The 25,660-nt window shown below is 44.9% G+C and overlaps 1 protein-coding gene across 1 annotated transcript in view; it reads right to left on the bottom strand.

Moving 5' to 3' along the window:
- Positions 1 to 18,499: 18,499 nt before the first annotated feature.
- The window catches only part of LOC124788408, a 179,323-nt gene continuing 172,162 nt past the window's right edge, over positions 18,500 to 25,660 (bottom strand). The window contains exon 5 of the mRNA XM_047255674.1: positions 18,500 to 18,806. Coding sequence (XP_047111630.1) covers positions 18,500 to 18,806 — 307 coding nt within the window. The remainder of the gene's footprint in view (positions 18,807 to 25,660) is intronic.

Raw genomic sequence — 25,660 nt, 5'->3', positions numbered from 1 at the left:
GAGATTTAGAACTGTGTGGAGAATGGTCGTGATGTCTTGCATCATAGCATCACCACTGGGGAGCTAACATTGTACTGTGGCATCGACCTGACCAGGGAAAAACCTCACGTAACCCCTGGCAGTAATGCGACCGTCCAGGGTAACCATTGGGCACGTGGAATACCACGACTTTTTTTTTTTTTTTCATCAGTCTACTGACTGGTTTGATGCGGCCCGCCACGAATTCCTTTCCTGTGCTAACCTCTTCATCTCAGAGTAGCACTTGCAACCTACGTCCTCAATTATTTGCTTGACGTATTCCAATCTCTGTCTTCCTCTACAGTTTTTGCCCCCTAGAGCTCCCTCTACTACCATGGAAGTCATTCCCTCATGTCTTAGCAGATGTCCTATCATCCTGTCCCTTCTCCTTATCAGTGTTTTCCACATATTCCTTTCCTCTCCGATTCTGCGCAAAACCTCCTCATTCCTTACCTTATCAGTCCACCTAATTTTCAACATTCGTCTATAGCACCACATCTCAAATGCATCGATTCTCTTCTGTTCCGGTTTTCCCACAGTCCATGTTTCACTACCATACAATGCTGTACTCCAGACGTACATCCTCAGAAATTTCTTCCTCAAATTAAGGCCGGTATTTGATATTAGTAGACTTCTCTTGGCCAGAAATGCCTTTTTTGCCATAGCGAGTCTGCTTTTGATGTCCTCCTTGCTCCGTCCGTCATTGGTTATTTTACTGCCTAGGTAGCAGAATTCCTTAACTTCATTGACTTCGTGACCATCAATCCTGATGTTAAGTTTCTCGCTGTTCTCATTTCTACTACTTCTCATTACCTTCGTTTTTCTCCGATTTACTCTCAAATCATACTGTGTACTCATTAGACTGTTCATTCCGTTCAGCAGATCATTCAATTCTTCTTCACTTTCACTCAGGATAGCAATGTCATCAGCGAATCGTATCATTGATATCCTTTCACCTTGTATTTTAATTCCACTCCTGAACCTTTCTTTTATTTCCATCATTGCTTCCTCGATGTACAGATTGAAGAGTAGGGGCGAAAGGCTACAGCCTTATCTTACGCCCTTCTTAATACGAGCACTTCGTTCTTGATCGTCCACTCTTATTATTCCCTCTTGGTTGTTGTACATATTGTATATGACCCGTCTCTCCCTATAGCTTACCCCTACTTTTTTCAGAATCTCGAACAGCTTGCACCATTTTATATTGTTGAACGCTTTTTCCAGCTCGACAAATCCTATGAAAGTGTCTTGATTTTTCTTTAGCCTTGCTTCCATTATTAGCCGTAACGTCAGAATTGCCTCTCCCGTCCCTTTACTTTTCCTAAAGCCAAACTGATCGTCACCTAGCGCATTCTCAATTTTCTTTTCCATTCTTCTGTATATTATTCTTGTAAGCAGCTTCGATGCATGAGCTTTTAAGCTGATTGTACAATAATTCTCGCAGTTGTCAGCTCTTGCCGTCTTCGGAATTGTGTGATGATGCTTTTCCGAAAGTCAGATGGTATATCGCCAGACTCATATATTCTACACACCAACGTGAATAGTCGTTTTATTGCCACTTCCCCCAATGATTTTAGAAATTCTGATGGAATGTTATCTATCCCTTCTGCCTCATTTGACCGTAAGTCCTCCAAAGCTCTTTTAAATTCCGGTTCTAATACTGGATCCCCCCATCTCTTCTAAATCGACTCCTGTTTCTTCTTCTATCACATCAGACAAATCTTCACCCTCATAGAGGCTTTCAATGTATTCTTTCCACCTATCTGCTCTCTCCTCTGCATTTAACACTGGAATTCCCGTTGCACTCTCAATGTTACCACCGTCGCTTTTAATGTCACCAAAGGTTGTTTTGACTTTCCTGTATGCTGAGTCTGTCCTTCCGACAATCGTATCTTTTTTGATATCTTCACATTTTTCCTGCAGCCATTTCGTCTTAGCTTCCCTGCACTTCCTATTTATTTCATTCCTCAGCGACTTGTATTTCTGTATTCCTGATTTTCCCGGAACATGTTTGTACTTCCTCCTTTCATCAATCAACTGAAGTATTTCTTCTGTTACCCATGGTTTCTTCGCAGCTACCTTCTTTGTACCTATGTTTTCCTTCCCAACTTCTGTGATGGCCCTTTTTAGAGATGTCCATTCCTCTTCAACTGTACTGCCTACTGCGCTACTCCTTATTGCTGTATCTATAGCGTTAGAAAACTTCAAACGTATCTCGTCATTCCTTAGTACTTCCGTATCCCACTTCTTTGCGTATTGATTCTTCCTGACTAATGTCTTGAACTTTAGCCTACTCTTCATCACTACTATATTGTGATCTGAGTCTATATCTGCTCCTGGGTACGCCTTACAATCCAGTATCTGATTTCGGAATCTCTGTCTGACCATGATGTAATCTAATTGAAATCTTCCCGTATCTCCCGACCTTTTCCAAGTATACCTACTCCTCTTGTGATTCTTGAACAGGGTATTCGCTATTACTAGCTGAAACTTGTTACAGAACTCAATTACTCTCCTCTTTCATTCCTTGTCCCAAGCCCATATTCTCCTGTAACCTTTTCTTCTACTCCTTCCCCTACAACTGCATTCCAGTAGCCCATGACTACTAGATGACTATTAGATTTTCGTCCCCCATTACATACTGCATTACCCTTTCAATATCCTCATACACTTTCTCTATCTGTTCATCTTCAGCTTGCGACGTCGGCATGTATACCTGAACTATCGTTGTCGGTGTTGGTCTGCTGTTGATTCTGATTAGAACAACCCGGTCACTGAACTGTTCACAGTAACACACCCTCTGCCCTACCTTCCTATTCATAACGAATCCTACACCTGTTATACCATTTTCTGCTGCTGTTGATATTACCCGATACTCATCTGACCAGAAATCCTTGTCTTCCTTCCACTTCACTTCACTGACCCCTACTATATCTAGATTGAGCCTTTGCATTTCCCTTTTCAGATTTTCTAGTTTCCCTACCACGTTCAAGCTTCTGACATTCCACGCCCCGACTCGTAGAACGTTATCCTTTCGTTGATTATTCAATCTTTTTCTCACGGTAACCTCCCCCTTGGCAGTCTCCTCCCGGAGATCCGAATGGGGGACTATTCCGGAATCTTTTGCCAATGGAGAGAACATCATGACACTTCTTCAATTACAAGCCACATGTCCTGTGGATACACGTTACGTGTCTTTAATGCAGTGGTTTCCATTGCCTTCTGCATCCTCATGTCGTTGATCATTGCTGATTCCTCCGCCTTTAGGGGCAATTTCCCACCCCTAGGAGAAGAGAGTGCCCTGAACCTCTATCCGCTCCTCCGCCCTCTTTGACAAGGCCGTTGGCAGAATGAGACTGACTTCTTATGCCGGAAGTCTTCGGCCGCCAATGCTGATTATTTATCAAAACTTAGGCAGTGACGGGGATCGAACCCGGGACCGAAGACGTTTTGATTATGAATCAAAGACGCTACCCCTAGACCTCGATTTGGCTGCCCAAATCAGCACAGAACTCCAGTCGTGTTTCACTCTGGGGACGTAAACTCGCCCAGAAGTCGGAAACTGTGAAACGAGACTGATCTGACCAAACGACATTCTTCCATTGCTCCATGGTCCAGGTTTTATGGATCTGGCGGTACGTTTTCCTGTTATATGCATTTGCATCACTAATGTGTGGTTTTGGAGTTCCAGCTCTCCTTGCGGTTTCTTGCTTAAGCAGCTAGCTTCCTGTTATGCTGGTGGTAGAGTTCGCGAGTGGGACATACAGTTACGCAGTGAATCTTGCTGTTGTCGTCGTTCTTATGTTTTTTCTCAGTCCATTTCAGCGATCATCCGTCACATGTGATTCTCAGCACACACTTCCGTCCGCGTTGTGGCTTAGCAGATGATGTTTTTATGCTTACGTGTAATCGGTATAAATCTTCCGATATGGTGCCTCTTGGAGCATCAAAGACTTCGGCTCCCTCGGTTGCGGAGCACCAACCATACGTTCACCAACCATTGGCACACATTCGAATGTACTCACAACTACACAGTTCGCTGTCCCGACTGCGACTGACGCCGCCAACGTACTTAGGGCACTGCACGGGTGCCGTTCGTCGTCGATTACAACAGAGCAACCTGCATTAACGTTTAAGCATGCATTTCTCGCCAGTTGCCATCTCCTTGTCCAATCACTGTACACTGAATAGTCGATTGCGACCAGAAAGTCATTCGTGTAACACGGGCTTTAGTGCACATTTACATTTTCTTATCAGCGTACAGGAGCCGTCTCCGCAGATGAAAAGACTGCCCAAACTTGCAATTCGCACCCTGCTGCCGCATGTTGCGCGCAACCGAACGCAAGCTTTTGTCCATGCGTGAAAGTGCATACGATCTCCGAGAATGGTCCCGGTAGAATAGGAACCGTTCGCCCACTCGTGTTGCTTTCAAGTAGCAAAGGAGGCTGCAATTGTGCACTTCTAGCGGCGAGCTCACAAAGTGATTTCGAGAAGAAACAAGGTAATTTAGAAAAAGGAGCGACGTGAACTTAAACCCACAACAGGAAAAAGTGTGGTGCACCATTGAGTGAAATATGACGATCGTTGAAAGAGTGTGAGCCGCAGGCAACAGTGGAGTAAATTAAAAAAAAAAGTAAAACAGAAACGCTATATTCACAGTACTATCGAGAAAGGCAGTCACTGAGGAAAAAGTAGTGCTCACATTGAGAATGTTTACAGACCAGTAGCTTTTTGACAGACTTGGGACGGAATCTTATAGTAGCCGTTAAGTTCTCAGAAAAGTATTTGCTTTCCTCATCACTGACCAGCTTCGCTAATTTCTTTTGTGGAAGGTCCAGTATGAAGGGATAATTATGTCAGCTCATTCACAATTAAATTCGAAACGAGTCTTTGTCTTCTAAAAGGAGATATTTTCGAAGAAATGCCAAGTTTTCCGTCTCCTCCCGTCGGTTTATCCTTTTTTTTTTTTACCCGTGGTAACCATTATTTTCTTTTCGCATTGTTCACTGCCACGTCATATAATGCACAGAAACAGATGCTGATTTCCTTTTAGCACTGACCGCCGTGATACCGGGTGGTTATAATGAAACTGAAAATATTCAGGGAGGTCCAGGGCTGCAATATTACCGTACGACAACGAAACTAGATACACAACTGGCCACTAAAATTGCTGCACCATGAAGATGACGTGCTACAGACGCGAAATTTAACCGACGGGAAGAAGATGCTGTAATACGCAATTGATTAGCTTTTCAGAGCATTCACACAACGTTGGCGCCGGTGGCGGCACCTACAACGTGCTGACATGAGGAAAGTTTCCAACCGATTTCTCATACTCAAACAGCAGTTGAGCAACAGAGTGGACAATGTTTTCGTGCCACATCCTGTTGAGCCACTCTTTGATGATTATATCCCACAGAGCTGCCTCAGTGAGGGGATGTTGACTGGTATGTTTCATCCACTGTTCGAAACAGGCTTTTGGAAATAAAAAAACGGAAGCTCCCTGTCCTATGTTTTTCAAACTTAGATCGTGCTCCCATTTTAACGACCTTGTCGCCGTTGAGATGGTAAACCTGAACTCTGTTGCCTGTTTTGAAAATCATGCCATCGGCTAGTTGTCTCCATTGTGTAGGTGTCGGGCACATTGGCAAGAGCGTGCACCTGGAATAGACGTTGCTCACTTCCGTCACGAGGCAGAAATAACGTGGAAGATTCTCCTCCTACATGACCAACAAACGTCTTGGCGATCGTCAGTCAGCACATTTGCCAGCCTGCGTTGTAACTAGATGCAGCCTGGGTGTAAATGGCGTAATAAACACACCAGACAAACACCAGTCACTCGGGAGACATTGCGCAAATTGAAGATTACGTCCCCTGAAACAGTCAGATACCGGTAGGTACGATCAACATGCGAGTATGATGGAGATACTTCGTGAACTCAAAAAGGAATCACTTTTCATGTGAGAAAATTTAGAAAACCGCCGCCAACGTATACTTTGCGTAAGGTACACAGAAACAAGATAAGAGCAATTGGGACTCATATGGAGGCATACAGATAGCCGTTTTTCCCTCGCTCTTTTTGCGAGTGGACCAGGTAAGGATATAACTAGGTACTCTTCACCACACACCGAATGGTGATTTGCGAAGTATGTATGGGGATGTGCTCGTAGATGCAGATATGGATGGGATGTTGATTACTACTTTTCACTGACTGTTCCAAATAGCCCCACACAGATCAGGTTGCGCCACCGTGTTCGTTAAACAAGGAACGTATGCTTGTAGCTCCGATGACACTGTGCCTGGCGTCTTGGAGGTTGGGAGCGTCTACAGCAGGGGCGACCAAGATTACGGTTCGCGGGCCGTGCCGGAGCGCGAATGCCAAAGCACTTGGCCTCGCTTCACATTTCCCCCACTACACCGCCGCGCTGTCTGAGCGTAACGAGTGGGAAGAGGGGAAAACTGCTAACGCGCTGAGTGTAAGTGAAAGTAAAGTCGCACTGCATGCGACTTGGTTTCATATTTCACATTTCTGAAGAACACAGATCTCACAAAAAAAAGCAGTATTGTTTAATTATTTTTGGAGCGCTGAAGCCACGACATAATTCTTTTCTGGTGCAAACTGCCGGCATACGGACAAACGCAGACAATTTCACAGAATTTCGCACTCAAGTTGCCGCGTAATCATGACTGATTTAGTTTCACAATCGAACAAAGATCTTTCACGCACATAAATCGATCGAAATATTGTAGCACTTTTGCAGCCTCAGGAGGCTTGGAAACTTTACCTGAGGAAAAGAATGTAGATATGTTGGACAGCTTTAACATATAAGGATTTGTAATTAAAACGGCCGGCCGCGGTGGTCTAGCGGTTCTAGGCGCTCAGTCCGGAACTCCGCGACTGCTACGGTCGCAGGTTCGAATCCTGCCTCGGGCATGGATGTGTGTGATGTCCTAAGGTTAGTTAGGTTTAAGTAGTTCTAAGTTCTAGGGGACTGATGACCAAAGATGTTAAGTCCCATAGTGCTCAGAGCCATTTGAACCATTTTTTGAATTAAAACGGCAATTACCTTGTGGGTCAGCCAGTTACATCTGCACGTCCACAGGGCCGCTTTCAACTGAAACGGAAAACGGTCTCGAAAACATTTCGACAACAGGTCAAAGATTGACAGTGTCCCCAAAAAGTTTAGAAAACTATCTCTGCAATTCTTTCAAGACCACAATGAATTTCTGAAACTTTGCGTTTCCTTTAATGGCAGTGAGCTTAGGGAACTGGACTGTCTTTGTCATAATGTGTCCCTTCTACAACGCAATTTTCTTTTTAAATGCTTGCCCGTCAAATGAGAAAAAACTTACCTTGCAATGTCTTTCTGTGGAGAGTGTGCAGTCTACTCTATTTAAAATGCAAACTTTGCACTCCATTTCGGATATTCTAATTTTCGTTCCTGCACGCCATTTTCGCCCATAAATTCAACAGTAGCGAGTTTTAAACCGAAAAATCGTTCTAAGTGTGCTCATTGACTTAACCTACGTACTTTACAGTAACATATCAAGTCCCGATACTCTTCGTTCATTTCCGATGAAAAGTGTTGCAACTGCTGACGGAATAATGCGTGTGACTTCAAAAATTTTACTATTCGTACCACCAATTTTTTCACGTGTTCTAGGGATGCAAATTGAGCACAAAGTACTTGGTTCAAATGGCTCTGAGCACTATGGGACTTAACATCTGAGGTCATCAGACCCCTAGAACTTAGAAATACTTAAACCTAACTAACCTAAGGATCTCACACACATCCATGCCCGAGGCAAGATTCGAACCTGCGACCGTAGGAGTCGCGCGGTTCCGGACTGAAGCGCCTAGAACCGCTCGGCCACAGCGGCCGGCGCACAAAGTGCTTTTTGAGGCACAGAACAATAAATTCGGTCTGTTGATTGTTGTAATTTTTTGCTCTTTCATTGTCAACTAAATCTTTAAATTCTTTGTGCGAGGTCTTTTCATAGCAAATGCTCAGTACCTGTCACTTAAGTGAACTGAGAATTCTCATCCCTCCCTTCTGTCACTACTATTCATTTTGAAGGAATGCGACGGTAGTTCGCTAGACGTCTTCTCTCTGTACAAACAGCCACTGTACCTGTGACCGTCCACTGTGAACATACAGCGAAGCTTAAACGGCTCTGACAACACCATTATGCCGAACTGGTCAGAGTTGTGCCGCTAAAAAAAAATGCCGAACTGCAACGCTAAATGAATGTCGCGCTGTTGCGGGTACTTCTGAGAAGAACTTCTAAGAAGAACCGCGTGAACTTTGGCACGCCGTGGTCAGTTGATTGATTTCGGGGACGGGACCAGACAGCCAGGTCATCGGTCCCATCGGATTAGGAAAGGTTGGGGACGGAAGTCAGCCCGTGCACTTTGAAACGGACGATCCCAGCATTTGCCTGAACCGATTTAGGGAACTCATGGAAATCCTGAATCAGGATGGCCGAACGCGGGTTTGAACCGCCGTCCTGCAGATTGCGAGTCCAGAGTGCTGACCGGTGCGCCACCTCGCTCGGTGATGCCATGCCGACTCCTCGTCTACAGCGTGCTCATTATGAAGACGCAGAAGAAAGGGCAGCACTTGGTCGTTGACTTGCATTAAACAACCTGGATGACGTTCACGACAACCTGAAAGAGTTGATCTAAGGCCTTGTGCATAAAACAACTCCAAAACGCCACAGAACCACCTTCGGCCTAAGCTACACCCTTCACGTACTGCGGATTAAACGCTTCGTTGATCCCGCACCATTTGAAAAGTGGCAAAATTGCTCTACCCCTCCAATCATCTTGTAAGGAGTACTGCTATCTCTGGAGCTACGACGTGGTTTTATCGTACTCCTTACTCATCGCTGGTTTGTGGAAGCTGAGAGCATCTATTAACAGGCAGGGGCGTTGTCTACCTTTATGCTGTCAACATTGCTCAAGTGCTACAGGACACGTACATGAATGTGAACAGAGAGTCGTTGTGGAGCGATCGCAATGCAGCCGCGTCTTGTGTAAGGGGTCTGAAGAATTTGCTACAAGGTATGGTTATAAGTTGAAAGTATTACGTTGATTTGGAGCGTAAAAGTGTTTTAGCGATTCGGGTTATCTGCGGAAAGGCGTGGGATCACTTATAGAAATTAATCAATGGAACGTACTGTTTTTTGGGAAGATACGAGACGGCCCCGTAAGCAGTCTTAACCTGTAAAATTAATGAGGAAATGCACTCCAGCAATAGTTACTTCAGCATCAACTTGAAACGAACTTAACTATTAATACAAGAGAGGATGCAGCCTAGAAATTGTGAGGGAGTGTGTTGCTTGCAAGAACGATAACATTTGATTTCACCTTATTATTTCAAAGTGACATTTTCCATTTTATGAGTGAGAAACTTTAACACTTGACAAGTATAAGAGACAGGTGTTTCTGTTAGGCTGCATGGTCAGGCTTATACAGTAATGCTTCCATACTAGCGACCAGCAACCCCAAAATTAATGAACTTAAATACGCTCATAAAAAAACACCATGCACTCCAAGGGAATTATCCGAATGGGTCGGAAATCGGTAGATGTGTTGTACATATACGTACAAACAAATGATTACAGTTTCAGAAAAATTGGAGGATTTTTGCAAGAGAAGGATCTTCACAAAATGAGCAAGCCGATAACGCATTGCCCTACCTCTGCAGCAGAGGGGTACGTCGACAATGTTCTACGCCCCGTTGTGTTGCAAGCAGTTATTCAGCTTGGAATTGATTGACAGAGTTGTTAGATGTCTCTATGAGGAAGATCGTGCCGAATTCTGTCCAATTGACGCGTTACATCGACAGAATGCCGAGCTGTTTGGAGGGTCCTGCACACAATGTTCCAAACGTTCTCAACTGGTGAGAATCCGGCGGCGTTGCTGGCCAAGGTAGGATGTGGCAAGCACGAAGCCAAGCAGTAGAAAATGTCACCGTGTGCAGGTGGCCATCACTTTGCTGAAATGTAGACCCTGTATGGCCTGCGACGAAGGTCAACAACACTGGGTGTCGAATATTGTCGTCATAGTACTGTGCTGTAAGGATGACGCAGAAGACAACCAAACGGGTTCTACTACGAAAAGAAATGGCAGCCCAAACCGTCACTCCTGTTTGTCGAGTCGCATTGCAAGCGACAGCCAGGTTGGGCGTCTCCAGATAAGTCTTCGTCGACCCTCGGGTCACAATTCGAAGCGAGACTCATCACATCACTGAAGACAATTCTACTCCAGTCAGTGAGAATGTAGGACCAAGAGGTGTGGAGACTCCCCAGACAGTGGTGGGATATCAGTATGACTGTAGCCCGCCCTACGGCCCGAAAACCAGTAGTGATGGTCTCAGATGCCATTTCATTTCACGGCAGGACCCCTTTGGTTGTCAGTCGCGTCACGCTTACAGCACAGCGGTTGTTGTTGTTGTTGTGGTCTTCAGTCCTGAGACTGGTTTGATGCAGCTCTCCATGCTACTCTATCCTGTGCAAGTTTCTTCGTCTCCCAGTACCTACTGCAACCTACATCCTTCTGAATCTGCTTAGTGTATTCATCTCTTGGTCTCCCTCTACGATTTTTACCCTCCACGCTGCCCTCCAATGCTAAATTTGTGATCCCTTGATGCCTCAAAACATGTCCTACTAACCGATCCCTTCTTCTAGTCAAGTTGTGCCACAAACTTCTCTTCTCCCCAATCCTATTCAATACCTCCTCATTAGTTACGTGATCTACCCACCTTATCTTCAGCATTCTTCTGTAGCACCACATTTCGAAAGCTTCTATTCTCTTCTTGTCCAAACTGGTTATCGTCCATGTTTCACTTCCATACATGGCTACACTCCATACAAATACTTTCAGAAACGACTTCCTGACACTTAAATCTCTACTCGATGTTAACAAATTTCTCTTCTTCAGAAACGATTTTCTTGCCATTGCCACTCTACATTTTATATCCTCTCTACTTCGACCATCATCAGTTATTTTACTCCCTAAATAGCAAAACTCCTTTACTACTTTAAGTGTCTCATTTCCTAATCTAATCCCCTCAGCATCACCCGATTCAATTTGACTACATTCCGTTATCCTCGTTTTGCTTTTGTTGATGTTCATCTTATATCCTCCTTTCAAGACACTGTCCATTCCGTTCAACTGCTCTTCCAAGTCCTTTGCTGTCTCTGACAGAATTAAAATGTCATCGGCGAACCTCAAAGCTTTTACTTCTTCTCCATGAATTTTAATACCTACTCCGAATTTTTCTTTTGTTTCCTTTACTGCTTGCTCAATATACAGACTGAATAACATCGGAGAGAGGCTACACCCCTGTCTCACTCCTTTCCCAACCACTGCTTCCCTTTCATGCCCCTCGACTCTTTATAACTGCCATCTGGTTTCTGTACAAATTGTAAATAGCCTTTCGCTCCCGGTATTTTATCCCTGCCACCTTTAGAATTTGAAAGAGAGTATTCCAGTTAACGTTGTCAAAAGCTTTCTCTAAGTCTACAAATGCTAGAAACGTAGGTTTGCCTTTTCTTAATCTTTCTTCTAAGATAAGTCGTAAGGTTAGTATTGCCTCACGTGTTCCAACATTTCTACGGAATCCAAACTGATCTTCCCCGAGGTCCGCTTCTACCAGTTTTTCCATTCGTCTGTAAAGAATTCGCGTTAGTATTTTGCAGCTGTGACTTATTAAACTGATAGTTCGGTAATTTTCACATCTGTCAACACCTGCACAGCGGTACGTCGACAATATTTTACTCCCCGTTGTGTTCCTCTTCATGGGAAGCAATCGTGGGCTTACATCACAGCAAAATAGTGCCCAATCGCCCGCAAGAGTTTCTGTTGTATTCCTTCGTGCTAGCCATACCCTGTCTTGACCAGCAAGGTCTCCAGGTCTGTCCCCAGTAGAGAATGTTTTGACAATTATGGTTTGACGGTCTAACGCGCCAGTTGTAACCTTATTTATCCGTTGCTGACATAGAAGACGGCAAACTTTCTTTCCTTCCTGTCTGGGCAAGCTGTGCAGTGACTAGAGTACATGTAAAGCTTACTGGGACAGGGTAAATGCTAGCTACAATGAAGTCGATAGTTCGATTGTAATACTGGCATTTTAATTTGATACCCCCCACAACTGACAAAATTTACAAAAAAAAAAAGTGAATTTCTTTGTCCACCCACACACTCCTGAGAATGGCACATTAACAATTTGCAATTATGCGCCCTTTTTACCGGCAGCTACGTTGATAAATACTCGGCACCTCGCAAGGATAACTACCAGGTCAAGAATGTTAGGTAAGTTGTTGGAAGTGGTTAAGCGTTGGTGAAAACCTCGCTTCCGAACACACAAATAGCTCTAACCGCAGAACTCTGCGCGGAACACGCGTTGGTGCAGTGCTGCGATACAAACCGCGTATCTCCCTTCGAAGACGATGGCCAAGACGCCGTCTCCAAGTCCGTACCGCTCGATGGCTGAAGGCGAAGTCCTCTCTCCCCACAATTCTCCCGTCTCCCACGCGTACGAAAACGCGGCGGAAGAATACTCAGTTTCGGTCAATGTCGAACGCTCTATCATCGCCGAAATGCCTCCAACTCCATTTCTGAGATCTACCCAATGATCGAGTAGGTCATAACGTCCCTAGGCAAACGAAATTCCCGTCTTCGCCACGTGTTGCCCAGCACAGGTGGCTTGGGATGCCGGGCTACCCTCAAAAGCGCCGTATTGTCCCGCGTTTCCGGTGACCGCTACCTGCCGCCCACGGCGGCCCGGCAAGCTACGGCCATCTGCAGACTTTGTATTCCACAATTCTCAACTTCTGACATTTTTCACCAACGCTTTAAGTTAGTGACTTAATCATGCAGATATGCAGGGAATACTGCTCGAGAGTGCTTCATATTTATCATAATTCAATAGAGTCATGATCTGATGCCCTTGCCAGTCCCTTTATTATTAATAATATTGTTGGTAAGCTGTAACGTCCCCTTAGAAAAATTATACATGACTGTGCTTAAACTGACACACATTATTTTTTTAGCGCAACGCAATCTGACTTTCAATAATCCCTACAAAAGAATGGCCCTGACTAACATTAACCTATACCTTTCACAAATCACTTACCTCACAAAAATCTTCGTTAATCAAGCTACTGCAATACAGCGAGCGCCACTACTGCCAGCTAAATAAAAGATTCAAACTACTGGAGGCACTAACTACTGATAGGCATAGTTAGCAAATGAAAGATTTTAATAGAGAACAAACAATGTATATACCTTAATAGTCATAATATATATATATCAGTTCATGACATCCATTCTTACAAATGTACTGTTTCTGATGGACACACGTCCAGATCATCCGCTCTCAAAAATCCGCCATCTCACTTCCCCACATCCACCACTGCTGGCGGCTCACCTCCAGCTGCCGCTGCCCAACACTACAATGGCAGACAACAATGTCAACCAGCCACAGACTGCACACAGCACAGCCAGTGATTTTCATACAGAGCGCAATGTGGCGTTAACAATATAAAAAACCTAAACAGCCTACTTACAAAGCTAACGTGTAATACGCATGTCCTGGCACCTTACACAGTTGGATATAATTTGGCACGCTATCCCTCAGGAGGATATCGAACAACTCTCTCAATCAATGCCAAACCTAGTAACTGCTTCCCAGAAGTGGACCAACACGTTATTGACCTGTTCAGTTTCTGAATTTCTTTCTCGGGAATAAATCATCAGTTTCTCTGAAATTGTAATTAGTTTTATGCGTGTACAGTCCCATCACATTTACATATTTCTGTCCCATTCTGATAATTCCTCCGTTGCGCGTCTTCATTTTTGTTTGTCTTAGAGTGTATTTTACAGGAGCTGTACAATCTGTTGTCCAGCTTCTGCGTTGTTTGTAGAGTCCACTGACATGGCTAATCGGCATGAAGTAAGAAATATCGCAAGAGCGCACTAACTCCTCTCAGAGTCAAAGTCGTTTTGCCTTCAGTGTGTGGCAGTATCTCAGTGCCGCCGCCTGTGGTTGTAGTAAGTGTGTTTCCTGTTGGATTATTGACAAGACGGAAGAAGTTTCAGAAAAAGCAAAACTCCTTATGTATAAGAATTATTACTTCCCTATTGTCACCTGTGGTGGAGAAACATGGACAATGACAGAAAGGGACTGTTGCAGACTGCAAGCAGTGGAAATGAAATTTCTCAGAGCAGTTAATGGAAAAACAAGAATGGACAGAGTAAGGAATGTAGAGATTAGAAAGGACCTTAAACAAGAAAGTATGAGAGAAGAAATTGAAAAAAAAGAGATTAAGATGGTATGGGCATGTTAAGAGGATGTATGGGCAGAGACTCACCAAAATTATGGAAGAACTAACGATGGATGGGAAAAGACCTAGAGGGCGCCCAGGAACACGGTGGAAAATGGGAGTGAGAATATCTGTGAAAAGGAGAGGTGTGAGCTGGCAGCAAGTGGAGGAAGAAAAGTGGTGGGAGGACCGAGCCAAATGGAGAGGACTCGTCAGCACCCAGACCCAGCAGTAGCTAGAGCGGGATCCGGATATAGATACATAGAAGAACACGCTCCCGAGGTATCCGAATTGTTATGGATTATTTCCATAGTAAAAGAGTTAACCTAACAAATTAAGCTGTACCATGCAAAATAACATGAAATTTCAAACTCATATTGTATTTGTATAAGATCACAACTTATGCAGTGCGTGTATCAACAAACATTGCTATCTTTTTCCACAAAAGTCTGATGTGGCGGGTGTTTCGAAATGTCTGCAAACTGGGCTATTCTGCCCTGTACACATTGAGCTGTTTCTGTCAGTCGTATTACTGGTTTAATTGATGTTTTAATGGGAAATTCTGGAGAACACGTTTTCTTGTGTTCTTTTCCGATGGTCCTTAAGTACAAAAGGAAAAAAAAAGCGCCGGCCGAAGTGGTCGTGCGGTTAAAGGCGCTGCAGTCTGGAACCGCAAGACCGCTACGGTCGCAGGTTCGAATCCTGCCTCGGGCATGGATGTTTGTCATGTCCTTAGGTTAGTTAGGTTTAACTAGTTCTAAGTTCTAGGGGACTAATGACCTCAGAAGTTGAGTCCCATAGTGCTCAGAGCCATTTGAACCATTTTTGAAAAAAAAAGCCAAGCACTTCCATGGTCCGAAGAAGATACGAAAGCAGGAGTAGCAAGCGTTACAGGCGGAGACGTGACCATTAAAAAGCTGCTGCATTGTTCAGAATTTCTAATTCGATAGTTAAAGTTCGAATAACTATTGCAAAATGTGATTTGACAATGGGAGGAAAGAAACGTGGTATACCAGCTGGTCGTTGGCTTGTACTGAGCGGGACGTCTTCCAGCAATTCCGGCAATGCTCTGGCGAGAAAATTGTAATAGTGCCTGCCATTTAATGGCCTAGGTAGCAGATACGGCCCAATTAAACAGTCCCCAACAACAGCGACCCACATATCAACGAGGAACCGCACTTGATGAGCGCTAGTAACTGTGGCATGTGGGTTATCCTCACTCCAAACATGCGAATTGTGCATGTTGAAGACTGCATCACGCCTGAACGTTAATTCATCGGTAAACAACACAGAGGATGAAAATGTAGGATGCATTTCACACTGTTCCAGGTACCACTGCGAAAACTGTGCTCTGGGTGGATAATCAACTGGTTCCAGGTTGTGGACATGCTCTAAGTGAAATGGACATAACAATTGTTCTCGAAGGACTGTTCTTACATTCGTCTGATTCGTCCCCATGTTACGTGCAATCGCACGAGTTCTGATTGAAGGATCCCGCTCCACATGCTGCAAGACAGCTTCCTCAAATTGCAGCGTTCTTATCGTGCGTCCCTGTCAAGGTAGTCTACTAAATAGCCCGGTCTCACGCAGACGTTGGTACACAGCAGCAAAGGTCGTATGATGCGGGATATGGCGATTAGGATATTGTTGTTGATAAACCAGCTGTGCAGCTCGTCCATTGTGGTCCGCTTCGTAGTACGCACCAACCGTATCAGTGTACTCACTCCAGGTGTATCGCTCCATTAGTAAACAGCGACATTGCACTACTACACTGGTGGACAGCAGCTGCCTACAACTGAAGAGCGTAATACACCCTCTAACAACTGAAGAGCGTAATACGGCCTCCATCGGTTTAAATATTCCTCATAAGAAAAAATGACATTAGGGAAAAATATTTGTTTTGATGTCTCCTACAGCCTTCCAGAGTTTGTCGGTTTAAATACTTTTCACCCTGTATACAGTGTGGAGAAAAATTGTGTCACGAAATTTTAACCGTGGATAGCTGACACCAGTAGGAACCGAAGTTACTAACGTTGTGTAGGTCGACAAAGCACCATTTTTAAACTACGGAGACTTGGAGCCACGCGCTCCGATTGGCCACGGGATTTCCCTGTTGCCGGACGTTCTGGACAATGCAATCCCACTGCTAATCAGACGACGTGACGCCAAGTTAACGGTGCTTTGTCGACCTACACGACGCTAGTAACTTTGGTTCCTAGTGGTGTCAGCTATCCACGGTTAAAAATTTCGTGACACAATTTTTCTTCAATCTGTATTTAGCTAAGAAGACGAGGGTGTTTTAAGTTCTAGGCCGAAAGACTTAGCTGCAAAAGGCTTTGGCTACACTCTTGAGTAAATTCGAAGAGCGGCTATTGATGAATGCCAAGACGAATAACATCAAGCATCTCTCGGTTATGGACACATGTTTGCAGGTAAAGATTGTGTAAGATGGTAAGAACTATGCCCCTTACATGAAGTCATTAAAGATCACCGAATTCATGTTGAGTGAACAGTAGGGCTGAACAAAAATGACTGACAAGGCACAATGCATCTTGTAGAGGGTATAGGATGGGCGTATTGGAATAATTAATGTTGGATGATGGTTTTAAAGTAATACACATGACATGAAAACTTTGTGGAAATGCGTCAATTTACTGGAGGCTAGTTTATCCCAAGGAAGTATTCAGAGTTGACCGCGGCGGGGATGGGGAGCAGTGAAGGGAAGCGACAATGGGCAGCTTACGATGGCTCAAACTCTGAGAAAGCGGTAACGGGGTGCGGTCTCCAGCTGCCTTAAGATGAGTGACAGTGAGGGGATGGGGGTCGTTGACCCCATGCTGGCGTACCGGGAAGCAGACGGAATACTTGTTGCCTGTTGATAAGTGTCCATCATCCCATTTTCAGTGAAACATGCGAGAAAGCCGTGCAAAGCTACGGTGGAGCGGTCAACAGAGGCCGAAATATCTGTGTTCATGACTACAGCAACTTCACATTGAATTCACAGTCCACAGAGTCTGAAGTAAATCAGGTGAAGAGTGACAGAATGAAATGCGCCGGCCTCCGATGGGAACGTAGGACCAAGGAATTTGAAGTACTCTCCTGGGAGTTAGAATTCCGGAAAAATTGGTGTTTTGTGCATACGCTAAACTTGATGGGTGGCCTGGGAGGAGCTAAATAGCAGAAGTTGAGAGGAAGGGAAATTTTGTGGGAATTTGTTCACTTCCCAGAGCAGGCATTGGTCGGCGCTGGGAAGCGATGCATAATTAACGCGTCTCGTGCTGCAATTGGCATAAGTGATTTTGCTGGAGGGGAAACCGAGGCGAAGAGCGGACTGGGAGAAGTCCCCATAGAGGTCTTCCGTTCCCAGCTTGCCTAGAGTGCGTACGTAGCGTTCTTTACTCAGCTTGCCTGAGAGAGAGTGAGCATCTCTGTACTTTAGGACCTAGCAAACGGAACGATTGAGTTTAGAAAGTTTTGGTTCAGCTATGTACTGAGCAAGATAGCTAGGAGTGAATAGACGAGGCTGGCCGACGTCCGCACAACGACGCCGCCCTGCCACGCTGAAGTCGGTGATATTGCGCCCGCTCCGGCCACTGATTAATTTGTTGGATCATGTCGGCAAAGTTTGCCCGAGGGTTTCATGGGCCGTGTATCGTGGTATTCTTCTCGCACTTCGCATTACGCCTGGGTCAGTCGATAGGAATTAATTATGATTTATCTCGCATTACTCCACGTAAACGCAATTCATTACCACTGCCTGTTAGGAGAGTCATGTAATGTGATGATTGAAGGTCGGGAGTTAAAATAAATCTGTGCTAATCGACTGCATCTGTTTTCAATTAAGTAGTTGAAATCCCAAGTCACTTTCTTAATTAATTTTATGTTCAACATTTGCAACTGGTGTTCAACAGGTAAATATAACATCAATGTGCACCCCTTTTTAATTAAAAGTGATCAATTCTGAATCAATTAATGTCGACACTGTCGCCGCAGCTCAATTAGGAGTCACAGGGCCTCTTTACTTTCTTTGCGTCATCCGATATTGCGGCAGTTTTGCACTCTCTGTTGATCTGTTAGTCAATTAGCTGGGGTGAACACACGCCAAAATCAGATAAGTGACGGGTGGGTTGTTACAATCGGTACAGTGAGTTTATGGGACGGCAGACAGGTCGAGATGGACGTGCAGTGAGTTGCAGCAGCATTTGCGGCCGGGTATGAAGCAGGCCGAGAGCAGCGCGCCGTGAGGACTGGCTACGACGGCGCGGCCGCGTCCGGCGCACAGACGCGCAGTTGAGCGTCGGCGGTGACCCGTGGCGCGACGCAGGCGCGTGGCCGCCTCGGCCACAAGGCGGCTCTGTGCGGCCAGCGGCAGCTGCGGCCGGACACGCGTGCCGTGCTGGCGCCGCGGGCCTAAGGGGTCTGAGCTCACGAGACCGGTACTCGGCGACACAGCGCCGCTGCGGTCACCACCTCACTATGCGAGCCGTCATCGCAGATTTTGAACGACAGCTACACACACTGGGAACAGTAACTCTAAGCAGAGGTTACCAGTAGGACAGGTGATATTTTTAAAAATATCGGGAAACAGATATATCGATGAAACTTCCTGGCAGATTAAAACTGTGTGCCGGACTCGGACCTTTGCCTTTCGCGGCAAGTGCTCTACCAACTATTTTTTTTTTTTAAAAAAAAGAAGGGAAGAGTAGAGTGTTCAGCTACGAGCAGGTGGAGACAAGGCGGGCACAGGTCAGAACCCGAGGCCTGGCCGCGATGACTCCCCCCTCCCATCCCTGAATCAGTCCCTCAAAGTAGCTTTTTTATTTATTTATTTATTTTTATTTTTTTAAAATTTTATTTTACTATTTTTTACCAGGAACAGGGTAGCGTAAATGAACAAAATATCTTTATTGGTACAAGCTTAAATACAACAGAAATCCCATCCTTCTGGCGGAAACAACTCGATACATTTACACTCGTACAAGGCAAGCATTTTTTTTATTAACAAGGTGTAGGAAAAAAAGAATAATAATACTGACGGAAGCTAAGAGGTGTGAAGCAATAGACAGTGGAGTTGGGGAAAAAAACCAGCATGTGCTGGTATAGTGCATAAAAGAAAGGAGGAGCGTGTCCATGCGCCTACTCCACTGTGGGTTACATGCGCCTACTCCACTGTGGGTTACAATATGGAAAGTCGCGCGGAGAGTCACAGATGTCAGCACGCGGGGAGGGGGGCGGGGGGGGGGGGGGGGGGGGCGAGTGCTGTCGCCGTGGGGCACCATCCAACTGAGCGGGGGTGACGTAAAGATCGCGTGTAGGTAATTGGCGAAGAAGGTGCGGTAGCGCGGTCGGTGCTCGACTTCACTGTGGGCAGTTTGTAAGCAGTGCCAGAAATCAAGACGTGATTTGTCACCATCATTATACATCTAGGTGATCGTCCATCCCTTGACCCATACAATCGCATGATTTTTGGTGGCGAGGAAATAAGTATCCTCAGGATGGATAAAAGTCCATGGGTCAATCGAGTCCGGCGGAACGCGGAGGTAACAAGCAACTGTCGGCCATGGTGGCAGCACAAGTCAGTTGGTGGACATCGTCATCCATGAGGTGGCAAATAGAACAAAGGGGAGAGTCCGTTAGTCCGATGGCGTGAAGACGTTGATTTGTGGCGAATTTTCCACTAGCGACGTGGTACCACGTTGCCCGGACGTTGGAGGGAAGAAAAGGCTGGTGGCTATGATGCCAAACCGTGGGCCACCGCTTGGACGGATGTCTGAGTTCGAACGAACTGAGCTAACCAAGCACGACTTACGCCCCGTCCTCACACCTTTACTTCTGCAAGTACCTCGTCTCCTACCCTCCAAATTTTACAGAAGCTCTCCTGCCAACCTAGCAGAACTAGCACTCCTGAAAGAAAGAATACTGCGCAGACATGGCTTAGCCACAGCCTGGGGGATGTTTCCAGAATGGGATTTTCACTCTGCAGCGGAGTGTCCGCTGATATGAACCGTCCTGGCAGATTAAAACTGTGTGCTTCGGTAGCTCAGTTACCGGCACGGTAGCTCAGCGTGTTCGGGGTCAGAGGGCTGCTCGCCCTCTGTAATAAAAAAACTGAGTAAAAAGGGATCAACTATCAACTTGAACGGATGTCTTGTAACGTCTGCCCAGACCAAACGCAACGAACAATACCGGAAAAAAAAGTTGGTAGAGCACTTGCTCGCGAAAGGCAAAGGTCCCGATTTCGAATCTCGGTCCGACACACAATTTTAATCTGCCAGGAAATTTCATATCAGCACACACTCCGCTGCAGAGTGAAAGTCTCATTGTAATATATCCATATTTAAGAAGTATCATTATCGGCTCACGATACATCGAAAACAGCATCGACATATCGACGTACGTGACTGCATAGATATCGGCTGCACATTGTAAATCTAATTCCGGTTTTAGAGCTCTATACGTAAGTATTTACTTATTACCAGATATTTTGTACATCAACAACCTAACAGACTCCTTACGCTGTTTGGAGCAAGAATTGAAAGGAAAGCGATGCACGTTCACGCTTGGCGATAGCCACTTTGCCAACAATGGTAACTGCATGTAAGTGGCGCAATCAGAAGTGGCCGATGGGTCCGTCGTTCGATTTCGTCACGGATTTCTCCGGCACACTTCATGTCGACTGTTTTTTCATTTCTGCCAACGCCAGCGACCTAGCAGGTGCGGTGTCTCAATTGCGTGGTGAAGCTAAACGTTGCAGTTTCTGTTGGTAGCACCGAGCGCCGATTACGTTAGCATTTCCTCTCACACGTCTCCGTCCACCGCAGAGATCAGTCTTGTCATTTAAATTTTTGTTCATCATTTTCAGCAGATGTTTTTGAGGAATACCAATGTAGAGAAATAGCACACTAGTTGCGTTAAAAATTGTTTTTAATGCAACTGGTGTGCTATTTCTTGCCATTGGAAATCTTATTATTGCATTCACGCAGCTAGTCCCCCAGTGCAATAGGACTTTTTCTTTTGTGCCACCTATACTTGCATCACACAGTCAGACAGAAAGATTGGACGAGATGAAACCTCAAAAAGTAGTAAGAGTCCTTCACACACTGAAAGTAAAATTCTGTTCAACTACAATTTCAAAAGAACAGCTACAAATGATTACCGAATATTGTGAAACAAATAGAATATAAAATATAAATGTCGGCAGACGATATTGCCATTTCGATATGGATGTATCCGCTGAGACAATACTGAAGAGATATAACGATGTTTTCGGAAAAGTCGATATTTTATCAGCAAAAAATGGCTCTGAGCACTATGGGACTTAACGTCTATGATATCAGTCCCCTAGAACTTAGAACTACTTAAACCTAACTAACCTAAGGACAGCACACAACACCCAGCCATCACGAGGTAGAGAAAATCCTTGACCCCGCCGGGAATCGAACCCGGGAACCCGGGCGTGGGAAGCGAGAACGCTACCGCACGACCACGAGATGCAGGATTTTTATCAGCAGCCCTATTCACCAGCTCAGACTTATTCACAGTATTGTTCAAAAAACCGGACATACGAGAATAGGACTCGTGTTCTGAGCGTTCTGTACAGAGTCAATTATTCATGTGAATAATGATATTCGTAATAATAATAATAATAATAATAATAGTTTCGTGTGGGTCTATAGACCATTGCAAGGCTTTCGATTGGACGCCACTTCGGTTAGTTGCGTGTGCCTAACCTGTCCAGTTATCCAACCGGGGAAACAGGAGCTATAGTTTAACGTTGAGTCCTGGCGGATCCTAACATCGTTAACAGATAAAAGCTAGGTTAACATGAAGACTGAAAAACCGACAATCGACCCCACTGCCTCTCACCTTCCACGCACGCACTTTACCGCTAGACGTCAGTCCTTTTTTTCCATTTTGTTCTTCAGTGTTCTCGACATTTTGACTGGCCGGACGTCGCATGATACCCGTTCGTATTTCAATCAGTTTTTTTATTACGAAGGGCAGCCATCTCTCGGACTGTAAGTACTGAGTTATCGTGCCAGCTACCAACAGATCAGACACGCATATACAGAGTTCATCCTTAGGTTTTCGTGAGTGACTTTCCTATAATCAAAATGTGTGACATATATGGCCGTATCTTTTGACTGCATCCATTTAGAAACTTAAATTTCTTCAACCGCTAAGGGACCGTAAACGTCAGCTGACAAATTTCAGCTTGATACTTCTGCCCGTTCCTGAGGATAAGGGATCTTGAAATAGAAGGGTACACAGATACAACAAATGGCAAAAAAATATTTTTGTGCTACGTAATTACAAATTACCAATTTTAGGATTTTGTCCTTTACTGAAACTGGGAAACCTTGCTCCTTCTCGATTTCGTGACTCTAGGTCAACAGGAAGTAACCTTTATGTTTTGATGAGTCTGTTTCTGAGTAGGGTACATCGCCGCTATTCTGCTCATCTCAACTGTAAGCCCATTATAATACTATATGAAACTTTTTTAAAACTCTGTCTGTGTGATACAGTTATGGTATTTTAATTGTGAATACATTCCAGTACATAAAAGGTGGAAATTCCTTTACACTATCGAAGTATTAAACAAACAGCTGAAGAGCGCAGAGGTGTAGATCTCATCTCAACAGCACGCTGCAAGGCATCATAGATATGCTCAATGATGTTCATGTCTAGAGGGTTAGGTGACCAGCGGAAGTGTTTAAACTCATAAGAGAACTCCTGGTGCCACTCTGTAGAAATTCTGGACATGTGGTGTGTCGCATTGTCCTGCTGGAATTGCCCAAGTCTGTCGGAATGTTCAATGGACATGAATGGATGCAGGTGATCAGACAGGATGCTTAAGTACGTGCCATCAGTCGTATGTAGGCGTATCAGGGGTCCCATATCACTCCAACTGCACACGCCCCACACTATTACAGAGTCTCTACCAGCTTGAACGGTCTCCTACTGACGTCAGAGTCCATGGATTCGTGAGGTTCTCTCCACAGCCGTACACGCCCGTTCGGTCGATACAATTTTGAACGAGACTCGTACGACCAGGCAACATGTTTCCAGCCATCAACATTCCAATGTCGGTGTTGACGGGCCCTGGCGAGGCATAAAGCCTAGTGTCGTGCAGAAATCAAGGATACATTAGTGGGCCTTCGGATCCGAAAGCCCATATCGATGATGTTTCGTTAAATGGTTCGCACGCTGACACTTGTTGATGGCCCAGCACTGAAATCTGCAGCAATGTGCGGAAGGGTTGCACTTCTGTCACGTTGAACGATTATCTTCAATCGCCGTTGCTCCCGTTCTTGCAGTATCTTTCTCCGGCCGCAGCGATGTCGGAGATCTGATTTTTATCGGATTCCTGATATTCACGGTACACTTGTGAAATGATCATACGGGAGAATCCCCACTTCATCGCTACCTCGGAGATGCTGTGTCCCATCGCTCGTGCGCCGACTGTAACACCATGCTAAAACCCACTTAAATATTGATAATCTGCCACTGCAGCAGCAGTAACCGATCTAACGACTGCGCCAGACACTTGTTGTCTTATGTAGGCGTTGCCGACCGCAGCGCCGTATTCTGCCTATTTACACATCTCTGTATTTGAATACCCATGTACCAGTTGAATACCCATGTACCAGTTTCTCTGGCGCTTAAGTGTATAAAAATGGTGGAAGTATGGTATTCAGTCAAAATCACAAACATTTGGCACTCGTCAACATTTTTCTTCCTGTCATACACTTTGGGAAACCATGTAACACGTTCAGCCTCCTTTATTGACCGATTTTGGAGAATAAAATTTCAGATCGCAATATCCACAAGGAATAGTCTCATTATCATCTTCAATTTCAATTGGCTGTAGGTCACTAGTCGATTCACTCAACTGATGACGACGTTTATTACTTGCATTACCCTTAATTTCATTCTCCATTTTCAGTTGTTTCGTTGTTCGTGTCTGATGTCAAATGCCTTTGTTCTGTTCCTACTTTTTTCGACTTCTGTTTGGACATTCTTTCTGCTGGGTTGGAAATGATGTCATAAAAAGCAGAAACCTTCTGATGAACGAAGGAATAGGATCCTGGGAATGGAGACTCAGGTTGCAGCTAGGAAAACACGGATCTCCGGAAGTGGCCATGATGGCACTTCGTAAATGTGTGCCTGGAAACGAACTGTGGGAAGAAATTTCTTTTCAGGAATAGCTAACAGGTGTAAAAAGAACAATACAGTGCATTTAAATCTTGTAATACTATTTCCAACAGTGGCAGCTTTATTGCAAGCTATGGAAAACCGTTCTACAAAGTTGAGCATGTTGATTGCACTTTCTGCTGTCGAATACAAGTACTTTGTTGCAGCATGGTGGTATAAAATTTTCAGTGGCTGGAAAACTGATCTGTCCAGAAAGTGAAGGGCATGCGTCGTGTGAGGTGGAAGTCACGACACGTCTATCTCATTATGACGACAATATTTCAGGCGATGGAGACAGTAGTGGGAGTTATGTCCATTCAAATTAGAAGGCACTTCGCAGTATAGCGGTTCTTCTGAAAGTGTTCGAGCTACTTTAGAAAAACATCTTGGTTCACGTACCCAGACTCAGACACGGCGGCTTCTGAGTGCGCTGGTAGAGGATGTTAGTACACATCTCTACATCGAACACCTTTGAAGATACTACAGGGAAGAATAAAAACGCCACTAGCACAACGGCAAGCTATAACATACAACTCTGACATTTATCCTCCCACCCACGCATCTCCAAGCTTGTTACCTCCACTACTTCCTTGTTAACTTTTGTTGCCCCTATTTGTTGTTGTTGTGGTCTTCAGTCCTCGTTTGATGTAGCTCTCCATGCTACTCTATCCTGTGCAAGCTTATTCATCTCCCAGTACCTACTGCAACCTACATCCTTCTGAATCTGCTTAGTGTATTCATCTCTTGGTCTCCCTCTACGATTTTTACCCTCCACGCTGCCCTCCAATACTAAATTGGTGATCCCTCGATGGCTCAGAACATGTCATACCAACCGATCCCTTCTGCTAGTCAAGTTGTGCCACAAATGTCTCTTCTCCCCAATCGTATTCAGTACCTCCTCATTAGTTATGTGGTCCACCCATCTAATCTTCAGCATTCTTCTGTAGCACCACATTTCGAAAGCTTCTATTCTCTTCTTGTCCAAACTATTTATCGTCCATGTTTCACTTCCATACATGGCTACACTCCGTACAAATACTTTCAGAAACGTCTTCCTGGCACTTAAATGTATACTCGATGTTAACAAATTTCTCTTCTTCAGAAACATTTTATATCC

The sequence above is a fragment of the Schistocerca piceifrons genome, chromosome 3 (genome assembly GCF_021461385.2).
Source record: "Schistocerca piceifrons isolate TAMUIC-IGC-003096 chromosome 3, iqSchPice1.1, whole genome shotgun sequence".
NCBI lineage: Eukaryota > Metazoa > Arthropoda > Insecta > Orthoptera > Acrididae > Schistocerca > Schistocerca piceifrons.
The sequence above is the reverse complement of the archived record's forward strand: the minus strand, read 5'-3'. Positions and strand labels throughout refer to the sequence as shown.